This window comes from Halichondria panicea, chromosome 12, assembly GCF_963675165.1.
Source record: "Halichondria panicea chromosome 12, odHalPani1.1, whole genome shotgun sequence".
In the NCBI taxonomy this organism is placed as follows: Eukaryota; Metazoa; Porifera; class Demospongiae; order Suberitida; family Halichondriidae; genus Halichondria; species Halichondria panicea.
Window position 1 is genome coordinate 2,407,219 of NC_087388.1, and position 20,518 is coordinate 2,427,736.

Below are 20,518 nucleotides of genomic sequence, written 5' to 3' on the forward strand. Positions count from 1 at the left end.
TTAAATACATATATATGTACGTACGTAGGCTATACGGTTGTTATTTACATATGGAAATGAAATTAATTGTTAGTGTCGACACATAAATCTAGGGTACATGTACATGTAAGCAACACCAAATCCTCCACGCAACACCAAACCTTCCACGCAGCATCTGACTACTCCACTCAAGGTACAATCCGCAGTGCAATGAATAATATGTACATGCATGTGCGTACATGTATTACACTCACCACGTCGCTCTGCTGCCGTGGTGTTGATGTGTGTAGCAGGTCCATAGTCCTCCTCCACTTGTTAGCTCTGTCCACAGTGCCCTCCACCACTCCATCAGTAGCTGCTCCATCACTGTCAGTCACTATGTCTGCACTGTCAGAATGTGCCACATCTCTCAGGTCATTGTCACTGTATGATTCAATATCGGAGGATTCGAAGTTCTCCTCCACCTCATCCAGCCCTGGCCACTTCACTTCAGAGAGCAATTGGTTCCAGTCATGTGACCCTGGGGAAGGATACATGCGGTTACATGAATTATTGAACAAGAGAGCAGAGCTCGGTACATTACATTTATTTTAGAAAAACTGGTCCTTCCGATACGATTAGAGAAACAGTTGGACAGTTAGTTATGAGTGAAGACGGGCAAATGGAGAATGAAGTTACCTTTTTTAGCCGTTTTCCTGCTTGTCTTTGGACGGTCTGGAGGGCGAGGCAAGGGGGTCAGAGGTCGAGGGGTGATCAACAAGTGCAGACTGTATGAACTTGGAAACATCTTGTGTACGAGGTTGTTCTTTTCGAGAACTGTGTCTCGTTTTTTTCACAAACAACCTGGAAACCTGTACATTTAGCACGGTTTACAACTATTACGATATAGTCATTATTCCCTTAATCTAGACCGTATATCGGAGGCCGAGGGCAAAATCATAAGTACAAGGCGAAACCATGTCCATGGTTGATGGTTTTAGAATTATGAATCATCAATGCAGCAGAAAGAGGGGGGGGTAATATCATGCTACAAAATATTGCAATGAAACTATCAAATAAATGTACCCTAGCTGGTCCCGTGCGCTTACAAAACTATAACAAAATTAATGATTTGTAATGTGTGTTCAAGACTAGTCTCGCAAATCCCACCCCTTCATCTGAGCGGGTGAAGGGGTGGGACTTGCGAGACATGGCAATGTCTAAATTACAAGATAATAACTTAATTGTAATTACATGTAGGTACGCAAACTACAAGCCCGTAATGATTAATGGTTTATGTTCATTACAGAGTAAACATTTATGAGCTAAAAATATAGCATAACATCGCTGCTTTACCAGCAGCTAGCAAGACTTTTTCTCTAGCTTTAGAAGTTGCTGATCTATTGTTCCCTGCTTGTATAATTGCATCAATCGTTTCTTGTTGGTAGCCTAGTGAAACAATTTCAACAGTCAGCTAGTCCTATGGTATGTTACTGACCAACCACTATTAGAGTCTACTCTCACCCTCAAATGAAGGACTGTTCAGATTCATTGATTTTCTCCAGTTTCTCCTCTAGTCTGGCCACGCCCTCCCATACTTCGTATATGCAAAGAGGCTGGAAATCGAGACTATTTCTCCTCTTCCTCTGCCAGCCACACCCCTCTTTCTAGTGCTTTTCCAGGGCAGAGGGGTGGGACTTGCAAGACTACTCTCATGCAAGATATTAATAGGTCGCCTGAGCTTGTATGCTATAATTCATTTTACGTTAGCATGCTTTTATAAATAGGATCTACTCTAACTCTGATATGAAGTGCCTGGAACTGCTCACCAGTGTCCTCACCAATGATTACTTCACATTATTCAAGTTCGTTGTCCCTTTGGCCCTCACTGATGTCATTGCTGACGTAGGAGAGCAGGTGATATTGTTGTAATAACTGCCTTCTATTAATACTATACTCAGGTACATTAAATACAACAACTCCTTGCTCAGTACCGTAATTGATGTAATTACAGCGCCAAAAAAACCCATTCCTGAGTGCAGTGGCGCATAAAAAAATTGCGTTCAGCCCAGCTGGTGCTTATGTTCTACTATATATACTATAGACTTTTTAGAGAAAATGAGCGTGGTCAATCTCAGTTTCACTTGCATGCTAGGTTCAACAGGGTCAAAAGGTCAAGGATAATAACACTAGAGTGCATGCTGCATTTCTGACCTTTGGACCCAATGCGTTAGTACTTAACATGCATACGCAAACTGCCTTTTAATCGTTTGAAGGCATATTAATACAGTAGACTCTCACTATTCATGCTCTCTGAAGTACGGCCACCTCGATATACCGGCCATTTGGTTTGGCATGAATTGCTAGCAAGATGTTTACTGCACAAAACTCACCCTGAAGTACAGCCACTTGCTATTCCGTATACTGGCCAGTGCTGGCTGCCCCAAAGTAGGTTTTTGATTACGTTTATTACGGCCGGATATGACGTTTTAGGTGTGGTTTAGCAGATAAAATCTTAAATAGAGAGCAGAACGATTCATTTCCTTCATTATCCTCGAGACAAGAACTATCTATACAGCTTTCAGCAGCAGCTTGGTGCTCTCCACAATTTGCTGCCTGAGCATGTCTTTGTTTGCATTCTTAATAGCAGAGCCATGGAGAAGAACTAACGTTCCTTCTTTTTTGCCTCCACCACGCGAGCATGCATGCACTCTCTAAATGCACCTCTCTACAAACGCACCTCTCTGAAAAATGCACCTCACTGAGAAACGCACCTCTTTGAAAAATGTACGGTAATCTCTCTATACAAAACACACCTCTCTAAAAAAATTGCACCCCTATTTCTTTAAACACACCTCTGCATAAAAAACAGTAGTTCCTCTTTTTTTAAAACGCACCTCTACTTTTTTACTGCTACTTTTGGCGGTAATCACCTCCCATAAAAGGTGTCCTAAGATGTCATATAATTCGTCACATAAGAAAGTAGGTCTACATGTATTAAATGAAGTAAGGCCAGACCAAATTGATTAAGTCACGCCATATGAGTCGTTAGTTTCTCGTCCTCTGCCCTCTTCCTGTCATTGCTAGTCGTTTCATTAGATGAAATTGCTTGGTTACGGTAAACTGTTTGCTCATTAATTATTCATGAGCTAGATCTAGTGATTGTGAGCAGCTAGAATAAGCTGAAAGTCCGGCTGAAACGCAGTAGTTATTTTATGGCTCAAATATACACTTTTACTAGGTTTACAGTCTACTGTAGCTTCACTATTATATGCAGGGTGGCTCGAGAGATATTTTGAAAAAAGGCTACTAAAAGCTCATAAGAGGCTGTTTTCCTTGGCTCTGACCGCCATTTTAAGTGGAGTTAGTCTACATAATTATTTTGTGAGAGTTTCTTGGCCTGGAAAGAAAAAAACGCTTCGAGCCGCCCTCCAGAATAGTAAGAAGCATCATATAAGAAGCATCATATAAGAAGCATCATGTAAAGCAAGAACACAGAAGTTTAAAACTAGAGCACTAAAGTGCAAACCCTCGGCTGGTGACATGATAATAAAGAAACCAGAAGAGTGATTAATGCAGTGCATGTAGCATGTATGACTAGCACAGCAACTCAAGAGCAATAAAACTAAACCAGACTGGAGGCATGCTGAAACATTGAGTGGTACATGTCACATTAGACATACACTGTGGACTGGGATCACAGCAAAGAAGCCTGTTTAGAGAAGTATGGCTCCTGCCAGGCTGGAGTATAGGATCCAGTGTCAGCCAACAACCAGTCAAAATTTTAGCTTTCTACTATCTTATTCAATTGTTCCTGGTACGGATCACTTCAGCTGCAACTACGTAATCAAGGCCACGTGTAGCTATAGCTAGCTGCAACGTGCAAGTTCAAGCTTCTTAGCTTTTGCTCGACAATAAAGCTTTAACATCAAAATCTGCCACTATTTAAACGAAGATATTGTTCTGTGAAGGCTATCCATGCTGTAAACGCAGCGCTGTGGTACCCAGGTGAGTAGATATACCTGTGACAAACAAACAAACAGACCAACAGACTACTATACCCGTGGCCGCCCACGCGCACCTCGGGTAATGACTACTATAGTTTGTGTTGTTTCTAGTAACTTGATGATCACTCAGAGCTTCCACTGGAAGATCTTTTAAAGACTAATGCTTGTCATACAGAATGATACACTAATATATTTGTCATGTACATGTATGTGCTTCAAACTTCTATCATGGCATTTATATAGTTTCACAAAAATCATTATAAGAAAATCATGAATATTCATGAGCAAAATTTAATGGTTTACCGTAACCTTAAAGTGCATGTTGAATTTTTGTGATTCTTTAATGAAATTCATCGATGATGTCTCGAGCTTATAATATTTGTGATAGTAAGGTCTCTCGAACTGCAATTCTTTCTTCCTCTTCAATTCGAGTCTTTTGACAAGCTTCGTCTCACTTGTTGTCGAACTTCCCCTAGCCTTGCCAGCAGATGGTGTATTTGATATGGCGTAGGGAACGCCATTGCCGTCGCCGTTGTTGAGCTGTATCAGTTTCATCCATTAAAAACATGTAATTGATAGAACAAAATTAATGATCGTCACACTAAAAAGCTTGAAACGATCGTGACACAAACAGACAGCTGGATATTCGGTCATATATCCTGTCACTGACCCTTCTCTGCAGTACTCGCTACTATGGGACCAGCCTCAGGGCTCTCCCCAATAACCCGTGGCGCCGCGGCTTAATAATTCTGGTCTCTCTCTGCCTCTGGTCATGCATGTGTTCTGTTGCATGTGATCAAACTGTTCACGTGCACCGATTAGAGCAATCTGACAAGGAAGGTTATAATGATGCGGTGCAAATTTTGAATGCGGGCAGACGACAGGAATCAATTAATGTAGTTACGGTGCATGGGCTTAATATGTATGAAACAAAGAGCAGTTTACCATAACTACCCCTCCCCAGTTCCTGAACAGGAGTCTGGCCAGCTCTGTGAATGTCGTGGACACTCTGGCTGCATTCGGTTTAGCCTATGTCTTTGTCAAGCTCTTCGTTGGGATGCTACAAGAGGTCAAACAAGTGGGTGTGGTCTTGGTACACGACCGGCCAGGATTTCACAAGCTACTGCTCTGTGTGGTTGTCATGGGAATTGGTGTCACTATAATCATTGTTGTGATTGGTGAGCATGCCATTAACTTTACACGTTGACTATTGCCAGCGCGGCCTTTGAAGTTTCTAAGTGCGTTTATGTTTACCAATTTCCAACTCTTTATCTGTACGTTGTATTGACAATGATACAACTAGTGTTCAAGCTGGCGCTGTGCTAATGCCTCTCGCCATGTTTTTGCTTTCACTCTAAAGTATTAGAGTGTTATTAGTTTCTATAATGAATTTTATATTAAAGTTAGCTTATCTATATAAAGTCACTGAGAAGAAAAGACTTATTTACATGCATCTATTGTTGTTATTTATTGTATTATGTGGCTTACCAGGACCTCAAGAAAGAAGAAAATTGATTCTTCCAGGATCTGTAGTTCAGTGTATATAATATCTAAGAAGAAAAGACCTGTGTACATGCATATTGTTATCTATATATTGTTATATGGTAGTGTTTTGTGGCTTGATTCTGCCAGGAGGATCTGGATCTGGATATTATTTTCTCACACGTGGGGAATGAGCGCGCATGCGCATTACATCCATATAGGAATAATTAAAGGGTGTGTCCAATAATGGCTACTGCTAGCTAGCTGTTTTAACAGATATTTTCTGAGTATTGTAGCTAACAAAAAGCTAGCGCTTGAGTGCAAGGCTAACTCATATGTTGAATAGAAAGTTTGTGCGGACAGATGATGCTATGAAAGATCCTGAAGAGACTGCAACAGCCTTCAATGTGAGTCAAACTAGCCATAACTCGAGAAAGAAGCTTTAGTTTGCTAATCCACGAATCAAAATCCAAGAGAACGTGGCTAGAAGCCTATAGAAGCTGTTAGTTTTCGTCGCATTGTAACCGTTGAGCAGTTATAGCTGGAATACACACACACACACACAGACAGACAGACACACACACAGTCAGCTTTACCGTATCCCTCGTGCGGCTACGCCTCGAGGCATAATTATGCTGCAATAGCTGGTAAAGTCAATGCATGGTTTTCTAGAAAATTTTATCAGATGCCTGGTATTTGTTTTTATTGATGGAGATTCCAGTATTCTACGTTTATATTAGATTTCCCCTTTTCAGCCAAGACTCAGCTGGGGGTGTGGCTAATCAAGGACCTCCATCGCGTGTCAGACAATGTAGCAGAGCTAACGTACACTGCATTTTTCTATCTCTCTGTCTTCCCTCTCATTGATTCCATTGTAAGTACAGGGAGATATGTGTAACGGGTGGGAAACTATACTTCTGTAGTGGTTGAGCTGGCATGAAGTCTTACAAATGCAGGCCCATTCCACCGTTTCTATACATATATACATGTATACATGCACTCCCGGTTCTTGTGTGGTACAGTTGTGTTAATTGCACTGGAAATTATGCCATGCTATAAACTATTGTTTTAATCTCAAAATCCATCAACCCCCGGCCCTCTCAGTCATGGTATCATGGCGGAGTGTTGCTACAGTACAGACACAGCTCTCTAGTCGGGTTTGCTTCATTCGCTGAGATCATGGCTCAGGTGATTATCACTCTACTGTATTTTTCTAGTGTAGTGTTATGTATACGCACAGTCATGTATGTACTAATAATCACTATAACATTGTGTTTCTGTCCATTACTTTGCTTTGATGGTTCAAAAACCACAGTCTGGAGTATATTAGTAAAACCAGTAGGTTTTACATAGGATTGGCAGTGGGTTTGCCCGTGTTTAGCAATATTTCAATTATTTTGACTCATGTTCAAACTGTTCTATCTCTGCAGGGAAAGGCCACATCAAGAAACTGGCTGAACAAATAGTTTATTTAGCCTTTTCTCTCTTTGTATCTCTCATTTCATAATCCATAAACATTTTAATGAATGAATATTTTCATTTTAAAAATTGCACTATTTCGACGTTTCACCGCTCTTTGTCTGACTGACTAAGTAAGTAAGTAAGTAAGTAAGTAAGTAAGTTTCTTGCCCAGCATTTACTCCAAGTACAGCCATCTCCAGGACATTCTGCACAGGGTTTCCAAACGACTACAACCTGGATTACAAAGCGCTTCTTCAGATTTGCGATTGCTTCCACAAGGCAGATGACCTCTCAGTCTCTATTTCTCTTACCTAGACAATTCCGCCATCTTTAATGACTCAGCAATTGCGTTGTGGCCAATAATAATAGATAGGCGTGGCTAATAAACCGTGCGCCTAAAATCAGTGCAGCAGTGCTTTTCCAGAGCCTGAGGTGTTCCTTTTCTTCACACTGTTCAGCTCTAGCTCCCTTTCTCTGACAGGCATGCTATATGCACTGGCTAGATATCATGCTCTTAAAATGGCTGTCATTTAATACTGATTCGCAAATTCAACATAATTATCAAGCAATAAATTATTACTCTAATTATTAGTCCAGAGATATTCGAGAAGATATCTGATTAGTCCTGTCTTCTCTTCTTGTACTGCCTCTTGACGTTCCACTTATGCATGTCATGATACGTAAACTGTACTGAAAAAGAAAGGGAATCCGACTAGAAAAACATTTGCAATGTGAAAAATTGCTAGGATTGGCCAGGGGAACCACAAAAAAGCGTGGGAACAAGAAATCAGACGAGAGCATAACTCCAATCCGTTACAACGTCATGAACATGTACAATACATAGTATATTAAATAATAGACTGTGTTCCAGATCCACCTATCAGCTTCCATCCACCACATCATTCACCAGTACGGTCCGTGCATGTTACTACGCATGGATGGACTGTGTGTACCTGTGCTCAACACTGCATGTATTAGGAACATCAATTCATCACAAATCATCATGATTATGTGCCCCACATTCTAAAATGGATGTATAATAAATATATATAGGGATTGGTCATCACTCCACCAGTAAAAATTGCGTGGCATATTGGCTGGGAAAACATGGGAAAACTACCAGTATACATGTGATTGACGTTGTAACGGATTGGAGTTATGCTCTCGTCTGATTTCTTGTTCCCACGCTTTTTTGTGGTTCCCCTGGCCAATCCTAGCAATTTTTCACATTGCAAATGTTTTTCTAGTCGGATATTATGTATGTTTTGGCCGAGCTTTTAATTGTCATCTCTACCCAATTCGTAGGAAGTGGAATTTCACAGCTTCAATATATCCCCCCTCCCCCTTACAGATATTCTGTGTGGCAGTGCTATTGTACACACCCCTAATATGCAGTGCTCCCATTGTCGTCCCCATAATCTCCGCCTACTGTGGGGTCATCACCCGTTGTGTCATCACTCTAGGCGGGTTCTATAGACTGGTGTATCCAAAGCTCAGCAAGAACACTGTCGTGAGTGGGAATTATATCATGATTTGCTTCTCAATATGTGAGTATTACTGATACGTATGCTGAGATTCTGCCGGATGTGTGTTTAGTATCTTGATCGGGTATAATTGCAAACCCATTTAAGATTGTGTTGATGAGGTGGGTGCTAGCTGTAAATTGTAATGAACTGAACACAGGCTCGTACTCCTAGGAGACCAGGGTGCCGAGTCTATGACAACAAAGCGTTTTAGCTTTACTTATCTTGTGGCCTAATTTTTCCACAGGAAAAGGTAACTATACTGAGGCTAGTCTTGTTCATATCTCCTCTGGTGTTTGTGCTGGGTATTCAGAGGGTGAGTTGACCCATGATCAATCTCCTCGTGGCACGCTACTCCCCTAACGAGTGCCAGGCTGCCACAGCTGTCGCTGTTCTGACAGCAACGTACCCTTTAGGCAGAATGGCTTATGGATGGCTTAATCAGCTCAGAACTGTCTCGCCAACTTTTCAGAAGGTGATTTGTCCAAGATTTGTTTTTCATAGACTAGTGTATGCACTGCAGTACGTCACAATTAAAAAGTTAATGGATAGAACGTGTGCATGCTCCTGTCCTTTTGCATACAGAAGCGAGAAGACAATTCTCGTCGTGTAATTGCTGGAAAAAAAATTGCGATCTTCATCATCGCAACTTTGGCGTTCTCTTTCCTGGTAAGCTATATTGTTCAGGGTGGAATCACAGAAGAATAATTATAAATGCAAGCTTTTGAAAGCTTGCACTTATATACATTTAGAGACCTTGTCAATGGCTTACATGGGGTCAATTTTAAATTTGTTACCTAGACTCCCTGACCACTACATGCACTCCAAACATAATTGTATGGTTATATACATGTATGGTTTGTATACGTATGTTTCTATGATTTTGTGCTGCATTACTAATAGTATGTGATTCAGTTTCTCATGAATGCGCAGTTCTCTCTGTGTGTGTACTGGGTGCCCGGTGTGTCAGTTGCCATCCTGGTGTCAGCAGTGGGCATCCCTCACTACCTTTCCCTGCTCTGTGTCGACCCTCTCAGAGTGTTTGCCTTCTTATGCTTCACTGGTATATTCTCCATGTATGCACGTGTACTGCATGCCAGAGCTGACCTGCATACATGCATGTATATCAACAACCTTAATTGTTACCCAACCATAAAATGCGTGGTTGTTACAAGTTTGTCATGTATATATAATAATACCAAGAGTTCATAATAGACCAAGAATATCGAACTTCCTATATGAGTACAGTAACACTGTGTGGAAAGTAACGTGACATGCACGTGAGCTGCATAACGCTCATTTCCTCAGTCTGAGTTTATTGCGTAATGAAAAGATAGCTGCTAATCTTAGTCCTAACTTTAGCTTTATAGATGATGCAACCCTTGGGCCAGGGATAGCTGAGATTGAAGTAGAGACTGTGTTAGAGCAAAGCAAGCCTAACAGAAAGCGAAGCAGTACTGTCAGCAGTGAAGGTGAAAGCAGTTCCAAAAGAGAAAGGAACAGAAAAGTACTGAACAAGGAACAGAAGCGAATGATACTATTTTGTCTTTGTGATGCTGAAAGTAACGAAGTTAGTTCTTTTTTTGAAGCTAAAGTAAACAGTGAAAAACTGTATTATCCTGTCCTGAAGAAAAAATGTTTTGAGAAAGCATTCAATCTTGTGATTTTTTCATGGATCTGCTCAATTTCTTTGGTGAAGCTTTTGTTCAGATCTACAAATCTTGTGACCAAGGAAAGTTTATGAAGTTCCAGTTAGAGTGGCGCAAAATGTGTAGTAGTATTTTTTGCTTCCCTCAAGTATGGCTATCGAAGAGTCGGGATGGTCTCCTAGACTTCAGCTGAAGACAGATATGGAAAAAATAAGACAAACATGGATTAGTTTTTGTGAAGGAAAAGATGTAAGTGAGTGGAACTGAAATGCTGTGATGATTACCGTATCTGCTGCTGCTTATTACGTTGTTGACCAAATGTCAGCAAGAAATTCGTGATGGAGAGTCTGGAAACCCAATCGAAGAATGTGTTAAAGAAGAAGATTCTGTTTATTACAGGTTTTGTGGAGCAGCGTTGTCAAGCATGCTGCATAGTCGTTACGAAAAGAGAGTTGAGCCTGACAAAAAAGATTATATTCAGCGAGAAATTGTTGTTCTTAGGGGCCATCAAGTGTGATGACAAAAGTCATACAGAGATCGTGGCTTTATCCAGGATTTTAAGTTTGGGGAGGGAGGTTTAAAAATGTGAGGCCACGCCCACTTCCGCTCACCACACCCCCTATATTGTTTGTTGTTGGTGCCTATTAGCGATGTGCTCCTGGCAATGTGCATTGACAGGCAACTCCATGTAACTTGGTATGCTGGTTCAGGGCCGTAGCCACCAACTTTGGAATAATTAAAGGGTGTGTCCAAAGAAATCAAGTTCACAATTAGTTGGGCGTGGCCCGACCGTCTCCCTGATGGGAGCAGGGGCGGATCCAGGGGTGATTTTGAGGGGCTGAAGCCCCCCCCCTTTTGAAAAACTACCTATGTATTGCTAGTCTGAGGTTACAACAATTTTGCCACCAACCTTGTTACTTATGCATCTGCATGTAGACTCACTGACTTAAGAGATGCTAGACAACAGCCAAGTCTAGCTACTAAGAGTATAAAGGATGTAGGCTAGCTAGCTGGACGTACGTACATGCTATAGCTAGAACTAATATAAAAGTGCATAGGTCAACTATTGCTGTTGCTGAGTCAGCTCCTGCAATGTTTGTAGCCTCGATCATATCCTCTCCTAGGCCTTGTGAAGGAGGCTATTAATTGTGCATGCTGTTGAGCTGCAACATGGAGCAGATCTCAGACTTTTTCAGCTAGTTGCAAACCAGCCTTACCTCCTCTCACTCTCAGTGCAGTCTGGGTAGGCATTGTGATTCTTTCATGTAGTACCAAGAGTGCATGAATGTAGATGTAACATCTACAGTATACATCCTTTTGTTGATTAGAACGAGTTTTTTGATTAACTTTTTCATATTCAGTATTCACTTATTAATATGACAGTTCAAAGGTAAAAGTGTGAGCAAATTGTAAAAAAGCAAAAAATTTTGCCTCCGGCGAGGCGGGAGGAGGATACTCCCCCTCCCACACCCACCCCTTGGGTGGCTCCGCCACCCTCGTACGGGGCTTCGCCCCTCTCTACTAGCCCCCCCCTTTCATTTTTCCTGGATCCGCCCCTGGGGAGGTCGGGTTGCAAGCCTATCTGGGATTTGTTCTGCAGCATTATGTAACACTGCCATGAATATTCTTCTTCTCAAGTGGGTGTTAACCGACATGATGACGTGGATAAAAAACCACAGCATACAGCATACTGCATGCGGTTTCGCAACTAGATGCAAACGGAAGTGTAACCAAGCACGTGAAAAATGCTGCAATCTGATAGGGCGCCACTATAGTGGCGCTAGAACAAATCCCAGATAGGCTTGCAACCCGACCTCCTGTCAGGAGACGGTCGAGCCACGCCCAACTAGTTCACAATGGCTACTATAGCTAGCTGTTTTAACATATCTTTTCTGACTCTTGTAGCTAACAAAAAGCTAGCGTTTTAGTGCAAGGCTAACTCATGTGTTGAATAGAAAGTTTGTGCAGACAGATGATGCTATGAAAGATTCTGAAGAGACTGCAAAAGCCTTCAAGGTGAGTCAAACTAGCCATAACTCGAGAAAGAAGCTTTAGTTTGCTAATCTACGAATCAAAATCCAAGAGAACGTGGCTAGAAGCCGCTGTTAGTTTTCGTCGCATTGCAACCGTTGAGCAGTTACAGCTGGAACAGACAGACAGACACACAGACAGACACACAGTCAGCTTTACCGTATCCCACGTGCGGCTACGCCTCGAGGCATAATTATATACTTGTTCTAATATAGTCAGGTTTCTATTGCCGTACTTTTTCTTGTGTAACGGTCTTGTGTAATGGTACATTTCGAGGCATGTCTCAGTAATATTTGCCACTGTGATGAGAGGCAACAACTGACTTGTTACACAAATACTTTGCTCTAGCTGTAGTGTAGTTTACACTGTCAAGCTTACTCCCACTCAAGTGCTTGTATTGAGCGAAGAGGGTTTCTACTGAACTTCCAGACACTCGCAGTGGTGAGATGAAGTAGTCAGGGTATCTCGCAATGAAATCCTTGCAATGTAACTTAAATCCAGTAGTTAGAATTCTTATAATTATTATCCCAAGCTGAAGGGAGAGGTCTTTGGAAACGTATGATGGGTCTGCTAAAATAATAGGGAACACAAGTATAACTTACGACAGTCAAAATAATAACATGACTTTTTTCAAACAATCAAGCCACTTGTTGAAGAATGACATTCCTATGTCTATGTAACACTTGACTATGTTCACTTGTGATTCGGTCATGGGAAAGAAACCCTCTCTCAAAGAGTTTATTACAAGTTTCCACAGAGTATCGAAAGGGGGTGGTGATTGAGACACGTAATGAAAGAGTTCCGTCAAAACGTGTTCCTGCTGCATGTGTTTAATACAGACGATAAAATTTTATTATAATTACGGGTTTACCTGCATGTTAAATAGTTCAAATGTTCACTTTTTACTCAGATCGATCTTAGAAGCACATGGCCAGAACTCTGGTGCATATGTCTACCAAACATCACATGACATACAATAAGTTCTAAGTACATAGGTCATAGGTTAGAGTCAGAGTTTATTAAGTTCATCAGTTCAGCATCTCTGCTACATGCATTATTTTAGCTGGCAAAACATTTAGTTTAGTCCAGGCATCACGAAGAACATAAGACTCTCTCATCTTTAGTATCGCACAAGCGCAGCCAGAGTTACGTCTATCACATTCTCGTTTATACATATCGATTACTGTTTGCCATCCAAACTGAACACTATCCAGGGTAAATGCCTTAGTGCCTCCTCGTTGAGAAGAATAGAGGGCATTAATCATGTTCTTTAGCTATAAGAAATTGGTGTCATAATAAATACATGCAAAGGCTGAGATTTACCTGGTGAGAGGGACAAATAAGCCAGTAAATACTTCTTAAAGGATCGAAAGGATTGGTAAATACTGGCTCAACCTCAGAATCACCACAAGCTCCTCCAACACTGGCAGTGGCTTTGATAACAGAGACATTCGCAGCTGCAGCATCACACACAAAACAACTTGTTTTGAAACGATAAACATGAAACATTCTCAACGACTCTAAAACACACCAGAGGATAAACCAAATTCCAACGATTGTCTTTCTTCCCGGTAGCTATAGAAACATAAGCATGCATGCATGCACGGTAAAATTTAATGGTAAATTAACTCAACTGTTTCACTCTTGATCTTCTTGAAACTCCATTTGTATATGTACACATAACTTCTTCCATATCTTTTTCGAGGATACTTGCACTTTTGGCTAGCAAGTAGTGCCAAAGTAGGCAGTTTTTGGAATCTACTCGGCTTATTGGGTGGCTTGTCCTCCTAACATTTTTGGGATGATAACGAATTACTTCATAGTATTTTTATTGTATGTCTTGATATGTAATCCTGGGCAAAACTTATAGTTGCTTTCTATAGATATAGTCTTAAGAATATCAAGATACTTGTCATCACTGGAAATCAATCCTTTTCCTAACAGTAGTCTTTGCCTTCTTAGACTTAGGAATACTTTCTACAGTTACTAATTGCAACCGCTTTCTACTTTCTATTTCTAATTCTGCACTCTGCATAGCTAGCTAGCTCATAAATAATTGCTCGCACAGAAATATCTCATAGATACGTACGTAGCTAAATTGCACCAACATGTGAGTAGCGTCACAATAAGTCATACAGCGTCATGCAGCTCACGTGCATGTCACGTTACTTTCCACACAGTGTTACTGTACTCCTATAGGAAGTTCGATACTCTTCCTTTTATTATGAACTCTTGATAATATTGCCAGAGCTGACCTGCATAATTATACAGTCATGCATGTACATTGTATATTATTATTATGCTTAGGTTGGTGTAGTTTCCACAGTGCGCAGCTTGGATTGTTTTTTGTGTAGCTTCCTCCTTTCATGTACTGGAAGGATTTGACAATATAATTATTACCGTGTGTATGTGAATCTGTGTGTCTTTCTATATACATGTATAGCTGTCAGCGAAATGACACAGAGACTACTTCATATTCTGTGTTGTATTATAATAATAAAGTATTTATTGTGTACTTACGTATGCATAGCTTTACCACCCTAACTTACTGTGTTCTGTAGTGAGTGTGAGGGCGTCTCTGACTGGATGGCTGACCCTACACAAACAGACCAAGCTCATCGCTCCCAGTGGGTTCATTCGACTGGGCACCAACTTCGCTGTCTTCTTCACTCTCAGGGCTCTCGGGTGCATAATATTGTATTTGCAAATTATGCATAGATTAGACATTTCTAAAAGTGCACTATTATCGCATTTCACCGCAAATGAGTGACTGACTAAGTAAGTAAGGTTCTTGAGAAGCCTTTCCTCCTTGTTACAAGCTCCTCATGATATTCTGCAATCAGTTTCCAAACAACTACAGTCTTGGCCATGGGCAGATTTGCGATCACTTTCACGAGGCACATGACCTCTCAGGCTCGACTTCTGTTACCTAGAAAACTCCGCCATCTTTATGTGACTCTTTGAGAGGCTCAGGGTTGGCCTCAAATCATTATTGCTCAAGAGAGCGGCCAGTTATCGAGAAGCACATCACAAGTACAGACTGAGCTGCTCATAGCTAACTCTGTCCTCCAAGTTATTGTTTTCCCGATTCTCATATGTTGCACTCAGGTAGACTAATACTCTGTGTTCCAAGTTTACCTATTGTCTTTCATATGAGCTCCACAAAATCATTGAAAAACTACCAGGGAAAAAATTGAATGACGTTATAACGGATTTGTTCTCGTCCTTTCTATGCTTTTTGGTGCTTTTCCCCTGGCCAATCCTAGCACATTACAAATGATTATAGTGCACAGTACGTATAGCAACACGTGCACTATAATCACATACTTTTTACATGCCTTAAGGTGACATAATTATTTTCGCAGTATTCTGCTATTTCTGCGTATGAGAGTAAAATCTCAAATATGTGTACTTTGAGCAGATATTGGAAAATGCAATGAATCTCATAACTCGAGCACTAAAGTGCAAACCCTTGGCTGGTGACACGATTATAAAGAAACATGCTGTGCATGTAGTATGTATGACTGAGCTGTCTAGCAGCAACTCGGGAGCAATAAAACTAAGCCAGGCCGGAGGCATGCTGAAACATTGATGGTACGTGAGATACAGCAATTAATTTTTGTACAACACGTGCACTGTAATACCTTTTTACATGCCTTAAGGTGACATACTTTCGCGTGTTAGTTTATACGCGGGTATCAACGTGCAAGTTCAAGCTTTGCTCACTTTTATTCGACCATGAAGCTTTAACATCAAAATGTGGACTAGGTCCTAGTCTAGGATCACAGCCTGGAGTCTCAGACTCCTGTAGTATGTCAGAGTCAGCTAACAGTGCAACAGACCAGTCACAATTCTAGCTTTCTATTGTAGTGACCCTTTTCATTGTAGTGACCCTTTTCATTGTAGTTAGCTGCCAACGTGCAAGCTTCTTAGCTTTTGCTCACTTTTATTCGACAACAAAGCTTTAACATCAAAATCTTCCACTATTAAAACTAATAACTTGTTGTGTAAAAGCTAAACGCAGTGCTATGACATCTGGCATCCAGGTAAACAGACTCAAAAATTATAAACAGACAAACAGACAAACAAACTAGAGCACTAAAGTGCAAACCCTCGGCTGGTGACATGATTACAAAGAAACCAGAGGAGTGATAATACAGTGCATGTAGTGATGTTATCATGTATGACTTAATTAACTGTCTAGCACAGCAACTCAGGAACCAGACTGGACCCATGCTGAAACATTTGAGAACAGGGTTTTAGTGGCACATAGATATATGCACTGTGGACTAGGATCACAGCAAAGAAGCCTAGAGTCACAGAGAAGTATGGCTCCTGGCTACATGGATCCCAGAGTCAGCTAATAGGGCCAGTCACAATTCTAGCTTTCTATTGTAGTGACCCTTTTCCATTGTTCTTGGTACGGGATCAACTCAGAGGAGGTACGACAGGTGCAGTGCAGCTCAAGCAATTAGCCACTGATTACTCTCAGCAAAAACATACGACGTGGGCGGATAATTATTGCTCAATCAAAGGCTAATTGCCTGAGCTGCACCGCGCCTGTCGTACCTCCTCTGGGATCAACTCAGCTGATACGTAGGGTATCTCGAATAAAGGCCACGTGTAGTTTGCTAGCTGCCACATGCAAGTTCAAGCTTTTCTTAGCTTTTGCTAGCTTTTATAGACAACGAAACTTTAACATCGAAATCTGCCACTATTTAAAGCAAGATATTGCTGTGTGAAGGTTATCTATGCTGCAAACGCAGCGCTATGGCATCCAGGTGAGTAGAGATACTCGTGACAAACAAACCAACAGACTACTATACCCGTGGCCGCCCACGCGCGCCTCGGGTAACAAACCAAACTAGAGCACTAAAGTGCAAACCCTCGGCTGGTGACATGATTATAAAAAGAAACCAGAGCAGTGATATAAGGCAGTGTGTATGACTAGCACAGCAACTCAAGAGCAATAAAACTAAGGAGGCATGCATGTTGAGAACAGTGGTACATGAGACATGCATTGTGAAAACCTGGAGTCTGAAGCAACAAACTACTGAGACCGGTAAAGGATCACTCCAACTATCGAATAAAGGTACGTCGTGTGTAGAGCCAACGTGCAAGTTCAAGCTTCTTAACTTTTACATGACAACAAAATTCAACATTCAACATTCAACAGAACCTACTTACTACTTTATTTTACTTTTTTATTTTATTATTGTACTACGAAGATATTTATAGACTCGCAAGCCGTCACTGTTGCAGGTGAACAGTAGACTGGTCAAACTCCGTGTTGAGACTTGTGTAATGTTTGCCACAATATTTGTGGCAACTAACCGCATGCGGTTACCACAAGATCAATGATAGTGACGTTTCACTAGAAAACTCTACGTATCACATGCAGTATACTGACGTCACGAAAACCGCAGCCACCTAAAATATTTTCTGATATACTGACTGATATACTGACTGTGCAACACGAGTCTCAACACGGAGTTTGACCAGTCTACTGTTCGCCTGCAACAGTGACGGCTTGCGAGTCTACGAAGATATTGTAACAATTATCAAACGGTAACTTTCGACGATTCTGATTGAACCGTACCTCAAAGCAAAATATTAAAATACCACGTGGAAGAGCAGCTCAATGCGCATGTGCTGGTACCTGCAGCGTGCGCATAGCTACAACACTGCGTGCACAATTATTTTTTTAACTTTATTAGTAGCCATGCCTACTATAGTCGCCTAAAGCGGGGAAAGGGTTAAAATTAATAGCTTGTTGTGTGGAGGCTATCCATGCAGTGCTGTGATCAGGCTCAGATGTCATAAACAAGCAAACAAACAAACAAACAAACAAATCAATGGACTACTATAATACCCGTGGCCGCTCACGCGCCTCAGGTAACGACTACTATACTTCGTGGCCGTCCATGCGCTTCGAGTATAATTTCACTGAGCAGAATTTAGTACCAGCAAAATGGCAGACAAATCTACCTGTGAAAATAATTTATGTCACCTTATAAGGTAGTACAAGTACGTGTATGAAGACCCACACATGATTGTGTGCACATCCAAGTGCCTTATGCACTTCCAGTACCATCATTATTCCACGGATGCAGAATGAATGGAGCTTTGCTTGGAGTGTTAGCTCTCTATTCTGGGTTCTTTTCTGAAATGGTTGTACTGATCATCATCACCCCCATTTACGCTTGCTGGAGGGTGAGTTGGTGGTACTGAGTGCTATGTGTGTTTACCTAATTCAAATCTCCATGCATTAAGGACCTTTTTAGCCTCAACTTTGTAAGTGTCAACAGTATATACACCTCTTTCTCAATACCAAAAGTAGGTCGCATGCATGTACATGATCGCTTTAAAAGTTTACTTTCTGCTATGACAATCCATGCAACTAAACCACATCTGCATGCAGCTTATTATGTGTGTTTATTTCTACAGAAATGGAGGACGAACTCCAGTGCAACAAGACAAAATGAGGCTGATATTAACTCCCTCGTCACAGAGGAGAATGAAAGCAGTCAAGAAAAAGCGGTGGAGTTTTCTCCCATAGGCGGACTGGATAATATTGAGTTAACTAATGATTCCACTGACTATAAATCAATTCAAAACTCTGAAACTACTTCATTGTAGGCTGTGTATTTCTTATCCTGTTTTGTGAGGTGTTATTACTGTCTTTCAGATTATTATTATGCCTCGCATGCACAGCGAGGTATACAGTATAGTGTGTGTGTGTGTGTGTAAACTGCTGCAGCTGCTGCAATGATAAATGAAGCGTAATGAAGTATAAAGTGTAAGTAAGAGCTTCTATATATGCTTCTATAGTCACGTTTTCTTTGGGTAGATTTGCAAAATAATGCTTTGTTCTCGCTAGGCAAAGAACTCAGACTCTTTTGTCGCAAATCTGTTGATATACATATGTAACTTACCTATTTTGCTTAGTAGTTAGCTCTGCAAGAGTCAGAAAAGAGCCGCATTATATAGACTTTGAACTTTCGGTATCCTTTTTAGCAACAATCATGGTTGTGTGTATTTAATAATAATTATGCCTCGGTGTGCGCATGCGCAAGCATAGAGTGAGGTATACGGTAGTGTGTTTGTGTGCATGTGTGTAGAGTGTTACAGCATGAAACGTTTCTATAGGCTTTTAGTCATGTTTTCTTGGATTGCGGATTTACAAAATAAAGCTTCGTTCTTTCAAGTATTTGTTCTCGAGTTGTGGTAATTAATTTTAGACTTGGATTTTTGGCATTGATCCTTTTTAACAACAATCATGGTCATTATTACCCACTCTTGGAGTTTCTCTGTGATGATTCTGGATTCTGCCTGTATGCAGCAAAATTAATTAATGCTGTTCATCATGATATAATGTGTGTTTGTGTATAAAAGCTATTAGTAGATTTATATGTTATGTAGCTTTGACACCTCCACCGAGGCATCAGCACCCGTGGTGCATGCTTTCATTCTGTTCATGGATGGTCATACTTGCCCTGACACTGTTGCTTTTGCTGTTGAAAATGGGATTATTCTCTTTTTGCTGCCACCAAACACAACTCATTTAACCAAGCCACGGTCCGTTCAAACAACATTGGAACAGCTAGAGACTTTAAAATTACCCACCCAGGGAAAGTCACTTGTGACTAGTAAAACTTAGCTTGAGTCCATGACCACCAGCAACATTGTTGCTGGTTTTCATACCACTGGCATTTAATGCCATATTCAACTGCCAGGAGATACTCGTTTTTAAATATATACCATTCAAACGTTATCGCCACAAGTTATACCTCAAAGTAGTATAAAGCTGCGAAGTCATCTTTTCCCTTATGGCCAAACGCTTTTCAAGACGCCAGAATTTAAGACAAAACGTATAAAGTACGGTGGCCACTCAGTAGTTATGTTCTCAACTTGGTGTTCTGCACTTGAGCTTCGCTAGTTAGTGTTCTCAACTTAGTGCTCTGCAGTTGAGCTTCGCTAGTTATATAGTGTTCTCAACTTCATGTTCTGTACTTGAGCTTCGAGCCTTATGGAATGCTTTTTTTAAGGAACTTTGTCCACGAGAAGGCGCTGTTCCTCGAGCCACGGATATTAATTACTAAACATCAGTGTTATTAATTTACTAAAAAGCAGTGATGTTTAGAGATATTTACTGATATTTACTAAAGAGCAGTGATGTTTAGTAAAAAGCAGTGATGATGTTTACTAAAAGGCAGTGATATTTACTAAAACGCAGAGATGTAAGCAGTGATGTTTATTGAAAAGCAGTGATAAGTGATGTTTAGTAAAAGGCAGTGACATTATTTTTTTTACTAAACATCAGTACGTGATGTTTACTAAAAATTTAGCAGAGATGTTTACTAAAAAGCAGTAAAAGCAGTGATATTTTACTGTGATGTTTACAAGG

At 40.8% G+C, this 20,518-nt stretch overlaps 2 protein-coding genes and 1 pseudogene across 9 annotated transcripts in view; 1 reads left to right on the top strand and 2 right to left on the bottom strand.

The window, feature by feature from the left end:
• LOC135345691 (DNA repair-scaffolding protein-like) overlaps nt 1–1,641 on the bottom strand; it is an 18,233-nt gene extending 16,592 nt beyond the window's left edge. For all 8 annotated transcript variants that reach the window (XR_010397830.1, XM_064543126.1, XM_064543124.1 and 5 more), the window contains exons 1-3: nt 1,483–1,641; nt 658–830; nt 234–499 (exon numbers count right to left, since the gene is read on the bottom strand). The gene's annotated coding sequence lies outside the window, so the exon portion shown is untranslated. The remainder of the gene's footprint in view (nt 1–233; nt 500–657; nt 831–1,482) is intronic.
• Nucleotides 1,579–18,839, top strand: LOC135345689 (progressive ankylosis protein homolog B-like; annotated as a pseudogene).
• LOC135345428 (uncharacterized) lies at nt 11,607–13,680 on the bottom strand. The gene is made up of 3 exons (XM_064542852.1): nt 13,435–13,680; nt 13,142–13,385; nt 11,607–12,708 (listed from the first exon to the last, which is right to left on the bottom strand). The coding sequence occupies exons 1-3, from the start codon at nt 13,618–13,620 to the stop codon at nt 12,395–12,397; spliced, it is 744 nt and encodes a 247-aa protein (XP_064398922.1). The 5' UTR covers nt 13,621–13,680; the 3' UTR covers nt 11,607–12,394.
• Nucleotides 18,840–20,518: the final 1,679 nt, after the last annotated feature.

Bases quoted from the DNA above. Each gene is read 5' to 3' on its own strand.
- LOC135345428 (XM_064542852.1), bottom strand. From the start codon at position 13,620: ATGTTTCATGTTTATCGTTTCAAAACAAGTTGTTTTGTGTGTGATGCT. The intron at 13,386-13,434 runs GTAAATCTCAGC...AATTTCTTATAG, and splicing joins TTATTTGTCCCTCTCACCAG to CTAAAGAACATGATTAATGC. The intron at 12,709-13,141 runs GATGAACTTAAT...GACTGTCGTAAG, and splicing joins TGTAGCAGAGATGCTGAACT to TTATACTTGTGTTCCCTATT.